We start from the raw sequence: 18,679 nt of genomic DNA, 5'->3' as shown, positions 1-18,679 counted from the left end.
GTGACTGCACATTTACCAAGGTTTTTAGCAGTGGTTTGTTTCTGGGTAATTGGTATTGTGGGAGTTTCTTTTTCCATTTTGGTTTTCCTGTAACGCATATAGGTTGCTTTTGTAATCACAATAAATAAATGAATTCTAAGGAAGAAAAGTGTAGATAATTTAGATAGTATCGATAGTATTCCTGCACGGTTTTCCACACAAATGGGATTTAAAATAGTTTCTTGAATCTAGCCTAATTTGAAATTCAGAACACAGAAATTAAGTACTTTGATTGTTAAAAAAAATGTTTAAAGGATGTAGTTCCAATTCCTCATTCAGTTTTTAGAATTATTGTTAAATGAGCCTTTAACAGTTGTTTAGGTTTATGATTTGTTACTAATGCTAGCAGTTTGATTTCTAACACAAGGCTAAAAATACATAATTTAATTATGGCGCTATTTCCCTTCTTCCATTAAAAAAATTCTTCCTTTAAGTAATTTTTTTAAAGTTAAAATATTTTTTTCTGAAATCATTGAGACAGGTTCTTTTTTTCCATATACACAAGTCAATGCTTTTTAAAAAGGGGTTGGTAAGATGGTAATACAGCAGAGCATCAAACATCTATAACCCTTAGGTCAAAGCAGTGTATGATTTTTGGAACCTTGTAATGAAAAATACATACTCCTTGTAAAGAAATTCAGAAGAACAAGAAAGGGACAAGAAACAAAACATATTTAGACTTTAATTACATTGTGATGACGCTTTTATCAATTTGGCACATTTCCTTTCATTTATAGCAAAATATTGGTAGTGAATTTGGATGATAATTTGAATGTTACACTGATTCAGGTCCTGGGTAACATATTGAATGAAAACTATTAATTTAATTTCTTTGGAAATTTTCAGAGGGACTGGTAGAAGAAAAGTGTTGTCAATACTTATAGAGTGGAGACTTTATTCTATAAAACTTAAATTCCCTTCTGAGAAAATTAAGATGATCATATTTCAGAATAGTGAGGATTAACAAGACGATACAGTGGATTTGTAGCATTCTATAGGTGCTTTGTTGACTTAAAACTCATTTGAATCAACTGTATCCAACTGTATCTTAAGAGAAGGAAAGTTCAATTTGTAGCATTACCAAATCTTAGCCAGTTGTTTTAAAAAAGTATAGAGGGAAAGGTGCAAAAACAAGTCCCATGATGAATTAGAGGATTTTCTTTTAGGCCCAAACCCCCAATCTGGGCATGTAAAGTAGCACCCTATTGACTAAAGTTAAGAAACTAGAGTTACAATTGACTTGTGAGATCTTTTGTTTGAATATTCTTTTTTTTTTTTATTTATTTTATTATTTTATTTATTTATCGTTTCTGGCTGCATTGGGTCTTCGTTGCTGCGCACAGGCTTTTCCCTGGTTGCGGCTAGTGGAGGCTACTCTTCATTGTGGGGCGTGGGCTTCTCATTGTGGTGGCTTCTCTTGTTGTGGACTACAGGCTCTAGGCGCGCGGGCTTCAGTAGTTGTGGCTCGTGGGCTCTAGAGCGCAGGCTCACAAGTCGTGGCGCACGGGCTTAGTTGCTCCGCGGCATGTGGGATCTTCCCGGACCAGAGCTTGAACCCGTGTCCCCTGCATTGGCAGGCAGATTCTTAACCACTGCACCACCAGGGAAGCCCTAAATATTCTTATTGTGGCCCAGGGACCACATGTATCATTTACATGGAGTGCTTATTAAAATGAACGTTCTTGGGCCCCATTCCAGACCTACATAATCACATCTAGAGGGGCCTTGAATTTGCAGTTGAGTACTAGTCTCAGCTGATTTTTACACTATTTTAGCTCTTGTCTTTTATATTACAGGTAGACTCAGCCCCAGGGAGGTTAAATAATTTTTCCAAGATCATATTAGATTATGGTTGATCAAGGATTAAAATTTAGATCCTGATGCTTGGTGCTTTATACTTTTCCAAGCAACCATGCTGACTCTTCTCTTGAGAAGCCAGGCTTCTGGATTCTCTAAATGAGGAAATACTGGTCTTTGTGCAATGTCATGTGACAGACTCTATATTTAGTGCTTTTCTGTATCCCAATTCAAGACGATCTGTTGGTTTCTAGAAGAGTCTTGAATTGGAATTATAGCAGTACCAGTTGGGATCAAGTTGTGGTGAGTCTTGAATGCCAGGATAAAGGAGTGGCTTTTATGGGAGAGCCACTGAAAAATTACCCTTGGGGAGTGATATACTAGGACATGCTTATTTACTCCCTAAAATTGTTAAGATTATGAAGGTAATATACGCTTATTAAAAGAACTCAGTACTTCTTTAGAGGCAGTATTGCAGAGGGGTAAAGAGTAGAAACTCTAGAACCATGCTGCTTTAATTTGACTGCATTCAAACTAGGTTGTACTCCTGTGTGACCTTGGGCAAGTTTCTTACCTTTTTGTGCCTTAGGTTCTTGATCTGCAAAATGGACATAATAATAGAGCCTATCTTATAGAGTCTTTTTTTTTTTTAATTTATTTATTTTTATTTTTGGCTGTGTTGTGTGTTCGTTGCTGTGTGCGGGCTTTCTCTAGTTGCTGCGAGCGGGGGCTACTCTTCGTTGCGGTGTATAGGCTTCTCATGGCAGTGGCTTCTCTTGCTGCAGAGCACGGGCTCTAGGCGCGCGGGCTTCAGTAGCTGTGGCACGCGGGCTCAGCAGTTGTGGCTTGTGGGCTCTAGAGCACAGGCTCAGTAGTTGTGGCGCACGGGCATAGTTGCTCCGCGGCATGTGGGATCTTCCCGGACCAGAGCTTGAACCTGTGTCCCCTGCACTGGCAGGCGGATTCTTAACCACTGTGCCACCAGGGAAGCCCTAGAGTCTTTTTTTTTGATTGAAATATAGTTGATACAGAGTTGTTTTGGAATTCTATGAGTTAATATGTATAAAATCTTGGTAAGCTCTATAAGTTGTTGCTGCTATAGTTGTTTCAGGAAAAAAGTGAGTCTCTGACTCCCATCCTTAGCTTCTCTCTTATGCTGAGGTGATGACTGTTTCTAATTTCTGTATTTTTCTTGTGGTGTTTTATGTAGATGCTGTAGAAGTTTCTGTAACCTTCGTTTAACCAACCTTCAGGATTAATATTCCTTCTGTAAAAAATACTGATGCCCATTACATGTTGAATGATGTAAATAAACTACTCTGTGCTGCTGCCACTAGTTGAGTTGAATGTTCACAATAGTCATATGTTTGTTCCCAAATTGGCTAATCCCATTGTACTTGTATTCTGTTTATATTAGTTAGGTATTACATAAGACAGAGTTAAGTGAATGTGAAGAGAGAATTGTTTAAATGAAAACTAAGTTAAATGCTTTGGAAAACTTGATAAAGGCAAATTAATTACTGAAGAAAATTGTCAGGTTAGGTATTGGTAAGACAACTAAAAGATTATGGGGAAAAATAATAAAAATCTAGAAGGAAGTCTGCATTCACACTGCTGCACAAGTGTCTAGGTGATTTCTTACCTTGGAATAATCGAAAACCAAAAACCATAGGTAATACATTACAGATATGGTTTCTACAAGAACGAGAACCCAGAATTCGAATTAGGGGAGCCATATTCAAAAAATATTTTGGCTTGACACCAAAATATTGATGAATGATATTATAAATTAAAAATAGTCTTTATAATAATTTATATATCATTTTTTCATGATTCTCCATGTTAAATGACTGACTTTGATGAACTCAAACTTCTAGTCCCTATTTTTTGTATATAAATCCAGATTTCTCTGTTTAATCCAAAACAGGATGGATCTTAACTGTATTCTGTAACTTTCTTTTTTCATTTAGTATCTTGGAGATCTAAAAATGTTCTTTCAGAATTAGACTCAGGTTTGTCCAATGGGGTTTATATGACCCTACCTAGATGAAATGACAGATTTCATTTGTCTCTAGAATTTAACAGATACATTGACATGTTAAGATCCAATAGCCTTTGTTATCTTGTGAGATTGAAGTTGTACTCTTCTTTAGGACCTTTCTAACTCTGATAGTATTATAAATTAGATTCATTTAGTGGCAGATAGTTGAATGCCCTCTATGTGGAAGCATCATGGTAGCTACTAATTTTGGCTTGCTGATCTTGCACATATTTCCTAAAGGAAGTAGCTGATGATTGTGTTGGCTAATATACCTGGGATCAGTTTGTTTCATTTTCAAATTTCAGCCTGTAATTGGTGTGTTGTAACCTAGTTGCTCTATGTTAGTAGTAACTTTTTAGTTATACATTAATGTAGTAACTGCTTGATTTTTTAATTCCGTGTTAAAACTGGCGTATTTTATGGATGTGGTGTGGTTGTGCCAAAACACGAAAGTTCTTTTGTTGTGTATTTACTTTGAGAGTATCTGAGAAGCTGTGATATTTATCATTGAAATTTAATCTAGAGTCATGGTGGAGATTTCAGAAGACATTCTGCTGGTATAGCCTAAACTATCACTTAGAAGAAGTTTCAGGTTTATGCTGCTTATAGACTGAAGTAAGTGGTTCATTATGGATTTGGGCAAAAGTATTTCTAGTTCGGTCCCTGACTTCACACAGCAACTTCTTTCTTCATGTTCAAATGACTTTTATAAGAGTGGCCGGTCAGCTCAGTACATGTGGATTATTTTTCATTTAATCTCTTCACATAAAGGTCTTTACAATGAAGTTTGAAAGTGAAAGTGGGTGCAGCCTGTCTTATAGCAAATATACTGGTCACTATAGAACTCGTTGTATCTACCAACTTCATTCTTGACACTTTATTCTTTTCTTTATTGTAAAATTTCTCAGTGATTATATGCCTCTAAAAGCTTTTCTAATAGAGACTTAGATCTGTTAATGCCATAATTCATTTTTGAGTAAGATGCATAGACATTTTCTCTAAGTTTCAACTCTCTAGTAGTAATACACCAGTCCTCTATTTCTAGGTTTTGGTTTTTGTTTTTATATTAACATATGAAGAGGGGGAAGCTGATCTTTGAATACTGTAAGCCCTGGGATTAAAGGACTGGGAAAAATTCCATAAAAGTAAACGGTTTAAACATGGAAAGTATTTTTCCTTTTTTTATTCATTTTGGTCTCTTGCTGACTTTGTAGGTTGTTAGATACTTAGAAATTAAAGTACTCTTATTTTAGACTTAAGATTTGATAGTAAATTTTTAAATTTATTTATTTATTTATTTATTGGCTGTGTTAGGTCTTTGTTGCTGCGCATGGACTTTCTCCAGTTGCGCCGAGTGGGGGCTACTCTTCGTTGCGGTGTGCGGGCTTCTCATTGCAGTGGCTTCTCTTGTTGTGGAGCACGGGCTCTAGGCGTACAGGCTTCAGTAGTTGTGGCTCACGGGCTCTAGAACGCAGGCTCAGTAGTTGTGGCGCACGGGCTTAGTTGCTCCGCGGCACATGGGATCTTCCCAGACCAGGGCTTGAACCCGTGTCCCCTGCATTGGCGGGTGGATTCTTAACCACTGCGCCACCAGGGAAGCCCAAAAGTAAATATTTTAAACACATGTGTTCTTTAACCATTTGTTCTTTCATGTGTTCTTTCACCATTTGTATGTCCTTGGTAGCCAACAATATTTTGACTGGAATTGATTAAATTATCTTTGGATTGGAAAATATAAACTTCATGGCTTTAATTCTAAGAGGCACAACACTAACATCCATAAATGAGTATCTACAGTGTATTTACATATCTTATTTTCTCTGCACAGCAACTCTGCAGGTAGATCTTTTACCCATTTTTCATGAGAGGCCTAGAGGGTCACATAGCTAAAGAGTGACTGATCGAGAATTTTAATTCAAGTCATTTGAAAATCATCATAGCTTTCCACTGATCCTTAAAAAGGACTCGTTCTTGGCAAGGTAATGAGAATACACAAATTATTACTCCAAAGCAGTTACTTAAGAAAACTATTCTAAGATACCCTTGATTATATTAGATTGTCATAGCTCATTTCAGGTGTCTGAAGGCAACTTAATTTTCTCCCATCCTGAGGGTTGTCTTTTTGCCTTGTTTATGGTTCCCTTGCTGTGCAAAAGCTTTTAAGTTTCATTAGGTCCCATTTGTTTATTTTTGTTTTTGTTTTCATTACTCTAGAAGGAAGGGCAGCTTAATTTTGTTCACTGCTCATTCCCCAGCACTTAGAACAGTATCCAGGGAATAGTGTATGCTCAATAAGTATGTTAAATGAATGAATTTGAATTTATTATATTTTGAAAGAATAGTTGCCATAATTTGGGGGGAGAAATGCTTAACACTCAAGATTTCTTCCATCGTTTGGAGACAGAGTACTCAGAACTTGATGGTGATAAGCTGGAAGAGTTGTTGATTGTTGGAAATTTTTCAGATGATGAAGATCGTGGTGGGGGCCACAGAAATTGAGGAAGAGTGAATCTGAAACACTGGGGAGGCACAGAAGACTGGGTGACCAAATGTAATAAACTAGAGAAAAGAACGATTAAAAAGAGAACTGGGAGAAAAGGGTACTAATAAAAAATGGAATGGAAGAAGGTGTGTGAAAAAGATTCAGTTGGAAAGTTTGATTTTTGTAGTGATGGCAGGTATTTGAATAGATATATATCTTGTAGATGGCTAGGAACAGGAAATCAGGAATTAATGGTTATATCCAAGATTGGTGGAGACTAATAATGGGGAGGATTGAGCCTTAAAGGACAACCAGATTTTAGAGTAATAAGGGAGAAAGACACAATTAAAAAAAGGTTCCAAAAGGAAATCAGTCGCTAACGTTCTTTAATGGCAGATTTTTTGTTTTGTTTTTAAGGTATGTTCACGTTCATCTTAAAGAAGAGGAGAGGATTAAATGTGTTAAAGAAAGTGTGGTTTAAGCAAGAATAACTTAGGTGGTATCTTAGCCACTATGTTCCGAGCTTTGAGAGCTAATATGTAAATATTTCAGTTCTTGCTATAGAGTGAAGTACATGATCTATTTGTGGAAGCTGTATATCTAACACTTGTTTCCAAAAAGTGTGTCAAAATATAAACCAGTGGTTAAAAAAATGTAAGTAATATATTCTTTGGGAAGTTAAGAAGGGAAGAGATTAGTGTATAAGAGGCCTTATAGCTGTAACAGTTTTTTGAGTTAACCTGGTCAAATTTTTGTTTGCAGTTAAGGAAACAGTGCTCAAGAGGTTGATCTGCTGGAGATCTGAAAGCTAGTTTTGTGGCAGAGATGTCAAAGTTGGGAAGTTGAGGCTTCAAGGAAGCTCTGGTACTTAAACAATCCTCGAAGGTTTAATAAGATTTTTATTTATAGAGTGGGATGGATATAAATAGAGGAAAATGACTTTTGAAAACTTGAAGGAGAATGAACAAGGATATGCCAACAATCACAAAAAGACTGACATAATCAGTGGATTTATATATTGGGATATTAGTATGGAACCAGGGTAACCTGATAATGCCAAGATTAGGAACCTGTTATTACTGTGAGCTATTATGCTTTTTTGAAGAGGGCAAAATTAGGAAACTAGTGGGCTTTGAAGTATATTCAGTGTTTCAGCAAGTGTTCTAAAATAGAGCACTGGAGCAAATGTCTTTCTTCTTTTTTTTTTTTTTTTAAGACATCCAGGCCACATCCCAGACCTACTTAATCAGAATCTCTAGGGTGAGGCCTGTGAATCTGTTATTTTCAACCCCTAACCCCAGGTATATGAAAAGTGGCATTTTGTGGATCTGTGTTTGAGAACCACTGGTTTAAAGGTCAAGTCAGAATAGGGCGAGAGACTACTTAGAAACTTAATCTGGTAGACTAGGTCTGAGATAAGAAAATATAGACAGTAGGATCAGAAAGATTTGTTTAAATCCTATTAATTAATTAGATTTGATGCACATTTCTTGTTTTTATATAGGGAAACAAGAGGATTCAAGGTTCAGACTAAAAGAAATGATTAAAATAGTGATAGAAGGAATACTTAGTTCATCCTGAAGAGTGAGGACATTGTTTTGCTGGAGATTAGAATCAAGAATGAGAGAATAAAATTATTGCCGAGTTTGTTTCAGTCAAAAAGTATGCCCTCTCCTGGTGACATACTTATTTGAAGGCTAAAAAGGCAAGAATGAACCAGCTTGATTGTATAGGTTGAGTGACTAAAAGATAAATGCAGGATTTTTATTGTTGATTTTGTTTGATTTTTAACTACAATGTTTTAACACTACTTTTTGGAAGACTGTTTTTCTGTTTGTTTTTGGTTTTTGCCTTTGGACAAGAGAATTCACCAGTGCGATAAGTTTTTTATGTCACATGTTGAGTCAGTAAGTATTTTCTTTTAGCCAATGATTTTCCAACTATTCTCCAGGAATTCTTAGGTTTTTAATGGAACTTAACTGGAAGGTGGGAGGATGTGCAGGCAGGGACATTCTCTTGCCACCTTCTTTAACCGCAGACATAGCAAATAATGAAGTAAAAAAGCAAATAATGGGCCTACTGTGCCCATTAGCAAATACCATTAATCACTGGGGCCACCTCCCATTTGTATCTGGCTGTAGCCTCCTTAACACAACATTTAAAGTTGACACTAGCAATCACTGGGAAAAGCATAGGAGATTAAAACGTTTTTTTAATCCTAGAATAAAAATAGATGATTAGATTTCTGTGTAAGATTTTATTTGTAGGAAAGTTTCTATCAATAGTCAAAGTTTGAAGGCCACAATTTCAATGTCACTTTTAAAAGTTTTAATTTTGAGGCAATTGTAAGAAATAATAGAGAGAAATTCTGTATCCTTTCCCTGGTTTCCCTCAGTGGTAACATCTTGCAAAACTGTAGCACAATATGACCACAATATTGACATTGATTCAGTTCACCCATTATGTTCAGATTTCCCCATTTTTACTTGTACTTGTGTGTGTGTTGTGTGTATATAGTTCTTTTCATTTTTACCATATGTAGGTTCGTATCTCCACCACCACAGTTAAGATACAGAACAGTTCCATCACCACAAGGATCCCTGGTGTTGCGCTCTTACTACCACACTATTCTCTTTTTCTATAATTTGTCATTCAAGAATGTTAGATAAATGAAATTATACAGTATGTGTGACATTTTTGAGATTGGCTTTGTTTCACTCAGTACAGTTTCCTTGAGATTCATCCAAGGTGTTGCATGTATCTGTAGTTCATTCCTTTATAATGCTTAGTGTTCCACTTAATGTTATTTTCTCATTTAGTAGCTACCCCATAGAACATGCAGCTTCAGACTTTTCCTTTTAAATCTACAGAACATATTGTCTCTCATTTTCTTTTGTTAACTTCCCTGACTCTGTTGTCTTTTATTATCTCAATCCCCAACTCTGTTAGGACTATTGGGAGTACAGTTTAAAAATTGCTCATGTAGACAACAATTTTTTTTTTTTTTTTAAACTAAAGGAAGGTTTAGAACCCACTGAAGTATGTGGTGTTATGCTTTACAGTACTCATTACTTTTGTACATAAAAGTAAGATTTTAAGGAATTGGGAAGATGAAATTCTTAAATTTGAAGATTCTTTTTCTTCTGTGTTTGTATATCAAGCAGTACATTCTACGGCATATAGTCGTGGGCCACATGGCAAGTAGAAAGTGGGAATAGGTAACTGTTTAGAATGAAATCACTTTTGTTACTTATATACTCGGGTATGAACAAAGACTGAACTCATTCTAAAAATAGTTTGTGTGTGTAGGAAACAGAAATTGTACATTTGCACCCAGAGACTAACCAGTTACCAATCACTGAATTGCTTCAAAGGCTACATTTTATTAGATTTTACACCAGAGGTTAGTGACCTCCAACACTTTAGGGAATGATGAATACTGTTTTAAAATAATGATGTGGTGCATTAAAAAACTGGATAGTATTGAAATTAATTATTTTAATTCAAGGTTGTTTTGGGGTGGTAATAGAGGAGTGTACCAGTACTTTGACAGGTTGAAGAATTGGTGTTTCGAATAGCTTCCCCAAACCCTGTTAGAGTGGTACCCCATTATATGATGCCAAACAGTTCAGAATATCATATTCACCATCAACTTTTCTCATCATCGTGGTACATTTGTTACATTCTATGAACCAACATTGGCACATCATTATCAACCAAAATTTACACTAAGCCTCACTCTTTGTAGTCATTTTTTTTTTAAAGGTTGTACTTCTTGATACTTTATTTTGATTACAATATCAAATCTCTAGTGAGCTGAAGATAAGGTAAACTGGGTTGCAAGGTAAGCCAGTGTGAAGTGCTGCCAAATACTGGCTGATTTGGGAAAGTGCCTCATTCTTAACTGTATAGGGGTGGTTTGGTGCTCGTTGGGTAGTATCATGAGGGTTGGCATTGGCTTATTCTTTAAAGAATTTACTCTTACTAGAGCCAATCTTGTTTTGACAAAAATTCTGTAAAAAGGATTTTAAGGGCCTGATGCCCTAGTTATTTTAACCATTACTCTGATTTTATTTTAAGAAAATAATTGAAACAGTATGTTTAGAGTTTATAATAAAGAGGTTTGGCTGTTGGCTTTTTTTTTTTTTTTTTTTTCCCCTTCTCCTTTTTTTCCGCCATACCACACAGCATGCAGAATCTTAGTTCCCCCACCTGGGATCAAAGCCGGGCCCCCTGCAGTGGAAGTGTGGAGTCTTAGCGGATGGACTGCCAGGGAAGTCCCTGGCTGTTGCCTTTTTAAGTGAAGCTACTTCTATCACATTCTTTGATTTGCAGTCCAACACAGCAGCATCCTTTCTCCTTTACTGACAAGAATGGATTCTAGAATAGATCAGAAATTCTTAATAGTTTACTTGACTTTCACAAGTACAATAGCTGAGAATTGTTCTCCAATACTTTTTTTTCTTTCTTTTCCGTTACGGTTTATTACAGGATATTGAATATAGTTCCCTGTGCTATGCAGTAGGACCTTGTTGTTTATCTATTTTATGTATAGTTGGTGTCTGCTAATCCCAAACTCCTAATTTATTCCTCCCCAACCCCCTTTCCCTTTGGTAACCATAAATTTGTTTTTTATGTCTGTGAGTCTGTTTCTGTTTTGTAAATAAGTTCATTTGTATCATGTTTTAGATTCCAGTGATATCATAAGTGATATCATATGGTCCAATACTCATCTTTTTAAGGACTTTTCCTAAATATTTAATTCCCAGAAATGTTATCTGGTAATCATAGCTAATACTTAACTGAGTGGCACACAGAATCCTTGAAACAATTCAGAAATATGTTTTATGATTATTCCTATTTACAGATGAGGAACTAAGGCTTCAAGAGAATAAGTAACCATTATTAATAGGTGGCAGAGTGTGAAAACTGAAGCATTGCTATTTTGATATTGAATTTAGTACTAGTGGTTGGAATTGTACTAAAATATGGTATGGTGAAACTCTGTGGAACTCTTGTATAGAACCAGAAACTGTGTGTTTTGAACATTGAATTTTATATATAGGTTTCCATTTTTCATGTAGGTCCATCAACATTAATCCTGACTACCAGAAGAAAGATTTTTTAAATAGAGAGTTTATTTGCTATAAAAGATTATAGTGTAAGTTGAATTGGTGAAATTCTTTATCTCTAGGAATGAAATGGTTATCAAAGGGAGACTCAAGTTAAAATTCAACTGGTTAGATAGGTGGTCTTTGCTTAACAAATAGTTCTATATAAGGAATTGAGTATACTTATGTATACACTAGTAATCTCAAATTTGGAGCCTGGTTCCCTTAACTTTTGGGTTGCTTTCAATTCACTAGCAAGGCATCTGTTTGTCCCTGAAAAATAATAGGGAATTTAAGTATTTTTATCCTTTGAGTATGTGCTTTGCACTGTCCCTGAAATACTTTAAATGCAAATTTTAGACTTTGAGCCCATGCATCTTTACTTTGTAGTGTTTTAATGCATTGCTGTGGAATGCATGTAGGTTTATTAAGTAGATTAGGTTTCGGGGAGGAGCAAAGTAGATTTTGTTACTGTTTTTTCATTTAGTGTGCCAGAATGAATGCAGTCCAGATGTTCTGCAGTGAAACAGTTATGTAGTTATTTAATTTCTCCTCTTTTTGAGAGAGGCAGTTGTCAGTTTTTCCCCCTTAACTGTAAATTCTGGATTTTATTTTATTTATTTTACCAATCATCTGGCAAATTTTAATTTCAGGGAAACTACTGTGTAGGTTCTGGAATCAGACTGTTAGGGTTCAAAACCTGATTCTTCTATTTATTAGCTATGGAACTTTGGACAAGTTTAACTTCTCTGCCTTATCTGTGAAATGGGGTAATAAATGTACCTATGCCATAGGCTCGTTGTGAGGATTAAGCATTGTAAGCAGTATTTATCATCATTATTATTATAACCTCTATTTGGGGACGTTTGAATATCAGGTAAGTGCTTATAGAGCACTGGCTAATACTAACATTAACCCAGTTAGAGAAATACATAATTCATTCTATTGTCTTATTCTTTTTAGAATCTGATATTTATCTGTCATTTTGATTATCAGGACTAATCTGTTAATGTACTTGTGATTGTAAGATTTAAACTGTAAGATCATCAGCCTAACCTGCCTCCATTTATAGTTGAAGCCCAGAATAGTGAAATGAGTTGACCAAAGTTTCGTAGGTAGTAACTTGGTAATAGATTTTGATTAACTAGTATCCTTTTTTGTTATACCTTAGTCAACAGCTGTAAGTAAAATTAAAATCATAAGTGAATAATGAGGGCAGTTTAATTTCTGATTTATAAGAAAATCTCAGGTATGTGGTACCTCACAATTTCTTTCAAGTTTCTTTGTTTCATTTCTATTAGTAATTCAGCCCCAGATTCACCCGCTTATTCTCTTGTTATATGTCCGAAATGTAAACATGGATTTAATTTTAAATATTTATTGAGCTCTATGTAAGGTGTTTATTAAGGACTGAAAGGTAACAATAAATCACCCTTTCCTCAAAGAGATTATGTTAAATTGGGTTGGGCCCTTTATTTGTAATTTTAGAAAAAAATTTTCCTCATATTTTCATCTTTTCTGCCTTTTGGGTATCATATTTATCTTTTCAGTGGTATTTTTTTGTTTTTTGAACTTCTTAATGTGGTCTTAAAAGCAGCCTCAGTTTTCCAGTTCTTCTGATAAACTGTTTTCTAATTTAATTGCTTTTCCTTCTTTGCCTTTTATCTCATTTTTCCTACTTTAGGGTTTTGTTTGGTTTTGTTTTGGTATCAGTGCCTTTGCTCTGCTAAATCTGTGGGGTTGTTTTGTTTGTTTGTTTTGTTTTTTGTTTGTTTTGTATTTTTTGTTTTTTGTGTGGTTTTTTGGCCGTGCCACGAGGCTTGCGGGATCTTAGTTCCCTGACTAGGGATTGAACCCACACCTCAGCAGTGAAAGTGCAGAGTCCTAATCACTGAACCACCAGGGAATTCCCCTAAATCTGTTTTTAATATCGTTTTTCCGCAGTTTCTTTCCAGTGTGATTTGGTATTTAGCATTGTTTCCTTTACTTGTGTTTACATTCATTTGTATAAAAGAGTGAAGAATAAATTTATTTTTTAAGAATTAGCTGCTGTCTTTATTTGAGTCCCTTTGATTTTAGGTTCCATGTTAGACAGAAGTATCAATACCTATAATTTTATGCCATTTATAAACAGCTCAATACTCCTATGTTCACTTGGTTTCTAGGTCTATTCTGGATAGCAGGTTTTGTGAAGACATTTATTCTTTCTTGGACCTCAGATTTACCAGACATCTCATGGTATTTCCTTTTATATTATTTCTTTAATGGCTGCCATTTATTCTCAATGTATTTTGTATATATTTTACTTGCCAGTTGTATAACCAGTTTTTTGTTCACATGTAAGATATGAAAGCTTTGTGGTAGTTGTTTGTATTGTGTTGAATTGTTTTTCTCTAGTTATGCCTATGTTATAAGCTCACATCTTTTCTGTTTACTACATTGTCTTTCCCTTTCTTTTTTTCTTATTTTTAAAGACCCTAATGAATTTATGCTTTAAGTATCAGCTGGATTTTTGAACAGCGTGAGTTTTCTGGCTATGGAGTTTTTGATATTAATGAATATAGTGAAATATTTGCCACTTTATGGTCTCAGTAGATATGACCTCTTGCCTTCTGACCTCTTGTGAGTAAATTTGTGAGATCATCTTGTTTGCTGAATCAAACTCAGAGTCTGTGGTTCTGTTACAGATGTGATGATGAGTTGTTATCCTGGGGATGAGCTTCTGTGATTCTAGATGAGAGATGCATTTCTGGAAAAGGTGCCATGTGGTTGTTTTTATAGCGCTTAATTGTGTAGGTTGACAACTCATTTGGTTAATGAGGCCAGAACTGCAGTTTCATCCCGGCTGCTCTAATTCATTCACCAGTTCTTTGTAGAGTGCCTTTTATGTTCTATGCACTGTGCAGGATTTGAGAGACAGGCAGTAATCACAAAAATATAAGCCATTATCTGAAATAGGCTTATGGCAAACTCTTCACTGCTATTTAAAAACAGCTCAAATATGGTGTTTATTAAGGACTGTATATTTATATAAGAATGGGGGACACTATTAAATACGTATTCAAATAAATTGTTGTAGGCTGGAAATATTACTCAGTTACCTAAAAGAATACATAATTATTTGACTTCTGCTTTCTAGTTTCTGCCTCTGGTTTTAAAAAAAAACATACAACTAAATATTTAACAACATATACCTAAAATATAAGATTTCCTATGAGTCAAATGTTAGGATAAGCTGAGCTAAAGAAAACTTCTACCAACTAGATGCTACCAACAGAAGGAAAATTTTTTTTTTAATTTTAATTGTTCTTAGGTCCAAGTTTTCAGTATTTTAAAGAAATACAGAATAATATAACATTTGATTTATATATTGCTTGCATTTTGTCATTTAGAAATTTTATAATTTTATAGCTTTGTGCAGGTTAATAAATATAGCTTTTTATGACGTAATTCTAAAACAGTCGCAGGTGCAGAAAAAGAGGTAGGGCAATTTTTCCTTTGTCTCACCCTGCTTTAATTGTTTTTAGAGAATGATTTTTTTTTTAAGAGGATGATTTTAATTTGGTGAAAACTGTAAAATCGTAGCAAATAGAGAACCATAATTACATACTTTATTTTCAAAAACTATTAGAAGATTCTCTTTCAATGAGAGCTAAAGAGTTTTTTTTAATCTACACAGTTTTTTGGTTATGAAATAAGAGCAACTCTTCTTATGTGACTACCACTTATTGATTGCTAAATATGCATAATGTAGTGTATGAAATGCTTTACAGTCATTATTTCATTTTCTTCACAGAAATCGTAGGAGGATATATACCCATTTTATAAACAAGGAACCTGAGGCTTAGAGTGGTTAAATAACTTGCCTAGCTCACACATCTACTGTTAGAGAGTTAGAGATAGGCTCCAATGCTCATGTTTTTCACTTTTAAGTGCAATTGCCTGTTATTGTATATTTTTGTTATAACTTGAAATCTAGTAGCTCTCCCCCAGTTTTACATGGTTTAAAAGTAAAGGCTCGTTTTCTTGGATAATTCAAACCACTATTACCTCGTTATTTCCATATTTTGGTATTTTTTTCCCATAAGATATGAGCTCACAGTCTGCATCATCTGTGAAATAGGAATTAACCTGAGTAGATATTCTCAAGCTTACTTGTAAAAATTAAAGATAAATACAAGAATTGCTATTTGAAGAAACACTTCTCTTCAGTATTCCAGGTATAACATGAGAGGGACAATGTTGACTGTTTCTCTTGTTTATATGGTTATCTCTGCTTTGTTCCAAGTTGTACTGTATCATTGCTGAAAATATTTCGAGTAGGTATTTCACACATAGTACATATAGCAGGTGTTAAACAGTGAATTTAGATTAGAAAAATTGATATGGAAGCTGAACATGTTTTTGTTACTATGGTAAGTTTGTTTAAAAATGAGTATTCAAGTATATGACAAGAATATTTAAAAATATTCAAGTATATTTCTCTTCTAATTGTCTGTATTAGGGATCATTAACTCATGGGAGAAAACTGGAGAAATAAACTCCCTCCATATACATGTATTTATGTAGTATGGAAAATGACAACCACTATAAAACAATTGACTTTATTCCAAATAAAATAGATTTTTTTAAAAAATATATAAACAATAGAGTAGAATTGGTTCAAATTCTGGTTTTATCTCTTAAACTGAGCAACTTTGGTTATGTTACTTAACCTTAGTTGCTTTTGAATTCCTCGGTGGTAAAATGGAGATCCCTATCTCAGAGTTGTGAGGATTAAATAGACCATCCATGTAAAAGCTTAGTATGGTGCTTAGTCCACAGTAAGTCTCAATATTTGTTAGTTTATTGTTAAATCATTCACTGAACCAAGAAGACTTATTTTTGGATAGTGCTATAAGAAATTCTGTTTTATCTTTCAAAATGAATAATATTTGTTGGTTCCTCACTAAGCAATATGCCTTAGTAATCCTTCTTTTGGCATCCTAAATTCATTCCCTAAGGAAGATTATGATTCAGAAACTTTTCTTTTGATCATAATCTCATAACTTAATTCCAGAAAAATAAACAAAATAGAGACTCCTTGAGCAAATTCCAATTGGTATTGATATATTAATAAAGAATGCTTTCTTCATGTATTTTACTTACCTTTGTTATAGGTTGACTGTTGTTGGGAATATGAAGATGATTCTTAACTTTTGGTTCCCTTTTCTTTTAAACAGGGTTTGTGGATGCACTTAGATGTTTGCAATGAGCACTGTGGCTGGCATGCCCCAGTGTTTTGGATACCAATGCATAGGACTCCATAGTAATCGAATTTACCAGAGGCGAACGTCATGAGCATAGTGATCCCATTGGGGGTTGATACAGCAGAAACGTCATACTTGGAAATGGCTGCAGGCTCAGAGTAAGTATTTAAATTAAAGGTATTTTGGATAGGGAAGGGCAAAATATTTCATGTAATTATTTTAGCACAACCAAGCAGTGCTTGATTTGCATTTATATTTTTTCTCATTTTAGACTCTTGGCTAAAATAAAATGTCAGAAGTTTAAAGGCAAAGATTCCTTTAACTAAAATTACTTTGTAAATAACTTTTGAGCCAAAATGCTCTATCTTTTTCAGATTTTTTTTGTCTTTTCCATTTGCTAATTGTTGACATCAAGAGTCAAGGTAACAGGTTATTGTTTTTTTAAATTGTAAGATCTTTCATGTTTATATTGGAAAATTAATTTGGTTTTAAATTTGAATCTTTAAAAAATTGTAATATCCGTTTAAACACAATAATTACTTCACTTTTAAAAAGTTGAGTTGAAAAATAAAATTCAGGCCATTTTTAAGTAAGAAAAAGGGAGTATTTCCTTCTAGATGTGTACTTTGCCACTTTTTGCTTTTATGGGAGCCATTTCTGAGGGATTCAGTGAAAGGTTCTTCCTTGCCTCTAACTCTTTGGTCTTGGCAGTTGTGTGGATAGATTTCATTTTATTTTGATCTTGAAAGACCACTACATTAACACTAAGTTATTGCTGTGAAAATTGATTGTTTTTGGAAATTGCAAGGGGTTCATGTGACAGTGTTGGAATCTAAAGGATGGAAAGATGCATATGTTTGCTCTCGGATTCAATATGTAGTTGTATTGTGCTAAATGGGTTGCTCATTGACCAGAAAGCTGAATTCAAGTTAAAAAAGAAAACAAACAAATTTATTTATTTTTGAGCTCCTAAAACTGGTATGTAGAAAGGACAAAAATTGCAGTTAATATTCTCCTTTTGCTGGCATTTCAAATGGTCTAGAAGTGTTTTCACCACTCCTGCTTCTGCCACTGAGAAAGACTCAGGGATGCTCTCTAGTATTCCTGTAATATGCTACATAGTCCATTTAACTATATGATTATTATAATAACAGTTTTTAAAAGTCATTTTTTTTACACCGTGTGTTATTTTTGTTGTAAAATAATAGATTCCCAAACATGGCACTTTTATGACAGTTGATTGACATTCATTCTGCCCAGGTAGTGACACTACTAAGGAAGGAAAGAACCTGGAAGCAGGGCTTGACAGGCAAGAGGTTCCCAGGCTAAAGTACTAGTTTTTCTTAATGTATAGCATCTGATAGATGCAAATCTATATCTGATGATAGTTATAGGCGTTTATTGGTAATAATCAAAGATTCTTTGCTTCCTAAAAATATTCGCCTTGACAGTCTTTTTTTAAATTGGCCTCTTAAGCACTGAATACAAGATGTAATTTATGAAATATTATTTATATACCAGATAGGAATTAGTCCAGTATACAATGTGAGATACACCTTTGCCTTGTTTGCATGTTTAGTATGTGTACTGTAAGGTAATTCACAAACAGAATGAAAGCCACATATCAATTATGCAGTTAAAAGAGAATGAATAATATATTGAAAGAGGGCAGTGTAGGGGATTGCTTTCTGCCTATGTTCTCTATTAAATGCATTTATAGAGCATGTATAGAAAAATTATGATTTATATTGTGGAGCCAAATCTTTCCTAATACAAATGTGGCCATTTTTATTATGAGAAAATGATCAATTTGTAGGTAATTACAGAATGATGATTTTTTAAAGAACATTTCTGTTTTAGGAAATTAGTTTTTTCTATTCCACATACAAGTGTATGTCCTTTGGGCATAGTATCCTCTACTCAGTGGACACAGAAAGGATAGCTGGTACCAGTTTCTGTT

General features: G+C 34.5%; 1 protein-coding gene across 4 annotated transcripts in view; it reads left to right on the top strand.

Annotated features, from left to right (window-relative positions):
• The window catches only part of KMT2E (lysine methyltransferase 2E (inactive)), a 96,684-nt gene that overhangs the window by 8,074 nt on the left and 69,931 nt on the right, over positions 1-18,679 (top strand). For 2 of the 4 annotated variants that reach the window (XM_061198456.1, XM_061198453.1), the window contains exon 2: positions 16,693-16,877. In XM_061198456.1, the coding sequence (XP_061054439.1) occupies positions 16,807-16,877 (71 nt within the window). In that variant the 5' untranslated portion in view covers positions 16,693-16,806. Of the gene's footprint in view, positions 1-13,635; positions 13,709-15,666; positions 15,691-16,692; positions 16,878-18,679 lie in introns of all 4 variants that reach the window. The other 2 variants (XM_061198455.1, XM_061198454.1) reach the window with 2 other exon arrangements.

Source organism: Eubalaena glacialis, chromosome 8 (assembly GCF_028564815.1).
Source record: "Eubalaena glacialis isolate mEubGla1 chromosome 8, mEubGla1.1.hap2.+ XY, whole genome shotgun sequence".
Lineage (NCBI taxonomy): Eukaryota > Metazoa > Chordata > Mammalia > Artiodactyla > Balaenidae > Eubalaena > Eubalaena glacialis.
The sequence above is the reverse complement of the archived record's forward strand: the minus strand, read 5'-3'. Positions and strand labels throughout refer to the sequence as shown.